The sequence below is a fragment of the Electrophorus electricus genome, chromosome 6 (genome assembly GCF_041902795.1).
Source record: "Electrophorus electricus isolate QZ-2024a chromosome 6, ASM4190279v1, whole genome shotgun sequence".
NCBI classification, from domain to species: Eukaryota; Metazoa; Chordata; class Actinopteri; order Gymnotiformes; family Gymnotidae; genus Electrophorus; species Electrophorus electricus.
Genome location: NC_137502.1, coordinates 1,757,501 through 1,762,500, shown reverse-complemented (window position 1 = coordinate 1,762,500; position 5,000 = coordinate 1,757,501). Strand labels below are relative to the sequence as shown.

Here is a 5,000-nt window from a genome sequence, read left to right as displayed (position 1 = left end):
GCATGCGTGTGCGTCAAAGATCATTTATGGAAAAACCAGTGAACCCTGTTCAGAGTACCTGTGTGTGTGTGTGTGTGTGTGTGTGTGTTCATGAGTGATGACTGATGTGCTCTGACACACCTTCACCGATTATGTGTGTCCAAAAGATATATCTAGAGCGACAGAGAGAAAACTGATAAAAGGAGAGAATCATATATACTGTACACTGAGAGAGGACGTAGGAGGAGGCGGGGTCTCTGGGGAGTGGGCTGGGTCTGGCAGTGGGGCATTGCAGGCACTCGACCTGAGAGAACCATCGTATGATGAGTCAGAGCACGGGGGTGGGGGTGGGGGGTTATTCGGACGGGGCTTAGTCCACCCACCTGTACAGAAAGAGAAGCCACAGTCACACAGCCACTGCACCATTCAAAAGCACATTCAATTCTCTTCTCATTTGCATTCTGTCTGCCAGGCCCTGCATGTCTGTCCCTGCGTGAGCGCGCACAGTGATGGGCCTTTCCTCTGTGTGACGTGTGCCGTGTGTGTGTGTGTGTGTGTGTGTGTTGTAGAACGAGGTGATCAGTCAGCAGCTCGCTGGGATCTTCACGCAGTGCTACGGGCCATACCCCATCCCTAAGCTCACCGAGATCAAGAGGAAGCCCAGCGCCAGGCTAGGTGTGTAATGCCACTTACAGGACACACAGGACTTACAGGACGTATATGTGTTATGGATCATGTATTATTATTCATTATACAGTGTTATTTGCTAGTATTTAGTTGACCTTGAAATGTCCAAGTGCAGTTACGGTTAAAGAATTCGTGGATGAATTATGTTGTTGGGATGTCAAATAAGGCTGTCTCTGCCATCTAGTGTCTGTTTTCCAAACGTTTTCCTCGCTGGATTAGCTGATGATGTCAACGTTCCCGTGTTTCTGTGCTAGACCCTCACTTCCTGAACAATAAGGAGATGTCAGACGTGACATTCCTGGTGGAGGCAAGACCGTTCTACGCTCATAAAGTTCTGCTCTTTACTGCCTCCAGCAGGTGAGCCAGTGCACTGCACCCTGCTGTCCTGCACATCGTGCTGTTTAGAGATTACATCATTTGTTTCTGCTTCCTTGACTCGATATTTGTTGTTGTCGCTTTCTTCCATTAAAGGTTTAAGTCTCTGCTGTCAAACAGACCAGCATCGGAGAACACTTGCATTGAAATCAGCAACGTGAAATACAACGTGTTTCAGGTGCTCAGAGACGTGTGCCCTGTCCACGTCGGGCTTTTTAGTCGTACAGTGAAGGCATATTAGACGTTTTATCTGTATTAAAATGATCTGTATTATCATGTGTTGTCACAGCTTGTGATGCAGTATCTGTACTGTGGTGGAACAGATTCACTGTACATCAGGAACACTGAGGTGATGGATGTAAGCTTCCTTAACTGGCTCTCAGTATCCTGTACCTGCAATAAAGTATGCTCAGTAGAAAATTATCCATCTTCCTCGTCCTCATCATCTCCTTCACGCTCCTCATCCTCAGCTGCTGTCTGCTGCCAAGTTCTTCCAGCTGGAGGCCCTGCAAAGGCACTGTGAGATTATCTGCTCGAAGAACATCAACACGGAGTCCTGTGTGGAGATCTACAACCATGCCAGAGTAACGGCTCTTTCCACCACAGTCTTCCTGCAGCTCTGCTCCAGGGCGGAGGGTCTTACTTCTACGTGTGCTTTTGTTGTGCAGTTCCTCGAGGCGTCTGAGCTGGTGACCTACATCGAGGGCTACTTCCTGAAGAACATGGTGTTACTGATCGAGCTGGAGCCGTTCAAACAGCTGTTGTACGACACGCCAGCTGAGGTGGCGGGTCACGACCTCCTCCAGGACCTGGAACGGGCTCTGACCACCCGCATCCAGTCCATCCATCTGTCCTCCGCCAAGGGATCCATCGTCTGAAGGCTCCGCAGCCGTGCTGAACCTCCTGAAGTGTTCGCTTTGCCCCGGCGCCAGACGAGCACTGGCTAAGTGCGCACTCCGTCCGTTAGTGTAGCAGTATTTGATAACCCTGCTTTATCTAAGACAGCAGTGGAACTTGGCCCCCTCTGAAGAGAGGGAACACCCATGCTGCTCTCTAGGATGGACAAGTGAGAGAACGTGTGAGAGGTGAGAGGACGTGTGAGAGGTGAGAGGACGTGTGAGAGGTGAGAGGACGTGTATCGTTGAGTTTTTGTTTTTGCTCATTTCACATTTCAGGGTAAACAATGCTTCAGTACCATCACAGCTGTATTAGACACGGTGCGTGTGCTGTATTAGACACGGTGCGTGTGCTGTATCAGACGCAGTACGCATGCTGTATAAGACACGGTGCACGTGCTGTATTAGACGCAGTACGCGTGCTGTATTAGACGCAGTACGCGTGCTGTATTAGACGCAGTACGCGTGCTGTATTAGACGCAGTACGCGTGCTGTATTAGACACGGTGCGCGTGCTGTATTAGACGCAGTACGCATGCTGTATTAGACGCAGTACGCGTGCTGTATTAGACGCAGTACGCGTGCTGTATTAGACGCAGTACGCATGCTGTATTAGACGCAGTACGCGTGCTGTATTAGACGCAGTACGCGTGCTGTATTAGACGCAGTACGCGTGCTGTATTAGACACGGTGCGCGTGCTGTATTAGACGCAGTACGCATGCTGTATTAGACGCAGTACGCGTGCTGTATTAGACGCAGTACGCGTGCTGTATTAGACGCAGTACGCGTGCTGTATTAGACACGGTGCGCGTGCTGTATTAGACACAGTACGTGCACGGTTTTAGACGCAGTATTAGACACGGTACATGTGCTGTATTATGTTGGTTCCAGAAAACTGAACTGAAGCTACGTGAAGAAATGTCCGTCGTCTTCGTGGTGTACGAGGGCAATCATTGCCTCGTACAGATCACATGGGACAGTGCTGTGCTCTCTCGCATACCTTTCTTCAGAGTAAATGACCTGAGCACCTGTCCGGAAAGTGTCATGCCTCATTCCACCCACCACAAACACAGGACACCACTTCTCTGTCCTGCTCCGGCAGGTCTGAAAAGGATGCGAAGCCACCCACCATAGTGCTTCCCAGCCACCTCTTGCAGACGTTGGACTGGCATGCTTCGCTCAGCTGCTTGCGCTCCTTTTGACCCGTTCTGTCCGTAGCTCGTGAAACGGCAGCGGATCCTTCATCGGCAGTCATAGTCGCAAGTCACGGTAGTCAGGTTAATCGCACCCGCTCATGTAAATATCCGCTGTAAATCTCTCATACGGAGACAGCTCTCTGTCTGTAAATACATGTATATAACACAGATCATCACTTGAGAACCCACTCAAAGTGTATCTCCAAATCAAATAAACTCACAAATGTGCAGATGCATGTAACCCTTTATTTTCTTTTACTCATCCCGGGCTCTTGTGTGTGGAGAACTATAATCGTGCTAATAGTGCTGTTACCAGCCTGGCGTGAAAGACCTGTAGCTCTGAACATAGCCAGTCCTGAGGAGACGGCTGACTCAGTATGTGACAACCACGCCTTTTGATGTGCTTTGTCTCTGATCTTGGTGTTTGTGGAACTATGTAGAAATCCCTCTGTGACTAAATTACTTTTCTTTGTAAAGATCAATGCAAAAATGCTATCCTTGAAAATAAGTTATGTCCTTGAAAATAAACATATTTTAGTATCTGAACAGTTTGGCTCCGGGTCTCTCTAAATGCTAGGATGCCCAACAGAGTCCTGTGTTTGGCTGAATCTCTCTGTGCCTTCTGGGAAAATGAAGTGTGGCTTGCCTCCGGTGAGCTGACAGACAAGCCAACTTTAATCTCAGCAAACCAGACACTCACAGCCGGGATGCTTCTTGACACAAGACCCACTTTGAAACAGTTGTATCGTAAAATCGGTTTCACATTGCAAAAGATGCAGTCACTTTATCTATTCTCTTTGCGAGCTATTCCCTAAGAGAAAAGGACTATGAAGGCAGAACACTTCTGATCTCCTTACTAGACAACAAATTCCAATGAAGCCAACCTAGCTGGCTATGTGATGATGCCATGTCAAGCCTGCAGACCGGTGAGGAAGGAACATGGGAAGAAGGGAGGGAAAAAATGAAAGGATGAAGAGAAGAGTGAGTCTGCATAAACAGCCATGAAGCCAGGGTTAGGCGTGGAGGAGGAGGAGGGACGTTGTTTCCTGTGGCTTTGGCACGGATCACGCAGGGTTAATCCCCTCCACATTGGCCAGTTTGGCTCTCTGTGTGGAAGATGGAGTGTCTGCAGCGGACACAAGGAGCTCGATCATCTCCACCTGTCCCCACTGTCCTTTAAGGTGGGATGTAGCGTACAGATGCACTTTGTCAATGGCCCTGAAATTGCATTCTCTGATTTGGAAATTTGCCCTGCCTGTACATTTCACCTGGAGGAGGGACATTTAAGGGCTTGTTTGTCACGCTTCCACTGTGCTTACGCCTCAGGCTCTCAGACTCCATATATCAATTTGCAATTCCAAAGTGCACTCAATCCTTCTCCACTCCCAAAGACATGCTTTATGTCACTGCTTAGCAGGACATGGAACGCTGTATAACACCATGTACCACCAGGCAAGATTTAGTCATACAGCACAGTTACAACCAACTACACAATAAACTCCTTTATAAACCACTTCAAGCAATATTAGTTGATTTTAAATGTGCTCCATATATATGAAGGGTGCAGTCTTAGAAACAGCTACACACTACACAGGACCCTCAAGCTCCAAGACCTCTGGTGGAGGATCTGGGTTTGAAGGAAAAAGACCTCTGGTGGAGGATCTGGGTTTGAAGGAAAAAGACCTCTGGTGGAGGATCTGGGTTTGAAGGAAAAAGACCTCTGGTGGAGGATCTGGGTTTGAAGGAAAAAGACCTCTGAAGGAGAGTGAGTGGGTAAGTGGGGAATATATATATATAGTGACGGTCCGAGTGCCGCAGGGCAAGGAACAGGACATAGAATCCTCTCTTGATGTTGACAAACATTCAT

The 5,000-nt window shown here is 48.4% G+C and overlaps 1 protein-coding gene across 3 annotated transcripts in view; it reads left to right on the top strand.

Moving 5' to 3' along the window:
• Positions 1-3,679, top strand: part of btbd11b (BTB (POZ) domain containing 11b) — a 52,487-nt gene extending 48,808 nt beyond the window's left edge. For all 3 annotated transcript variants that reach the window (XM_035524844.2, XM_081715524.1, XM_081715525.1), the window contains exons 12-17: positions 549-654; positions 921-1,023; positions 1,138-1,219; positions 1,331-1,399; positions 1,512-1,625; positions 1,710-3,679. In XM_035524844.2, the coding sequence (XP_035380737.1) occupies positions 549-654; positions 921-1,023; positions 1,138-1,219; positions 1,331-1,399; positions 1,512-1,625; positions 1,710-1,919 (684 nt within the window). In that variant the 3' untranslated portion in view covers positions 1,920-3,679. The remainder of the gene's footprint in view (positions 1-548; positions 655-920; positions 1,024-1,137; positions 1,220-1,330; positions 1,400-1,511; positions 1,626-1,709) is intronic.
• Positions 3,680-5,000: the final 1,321 nt, after the last annotated feature.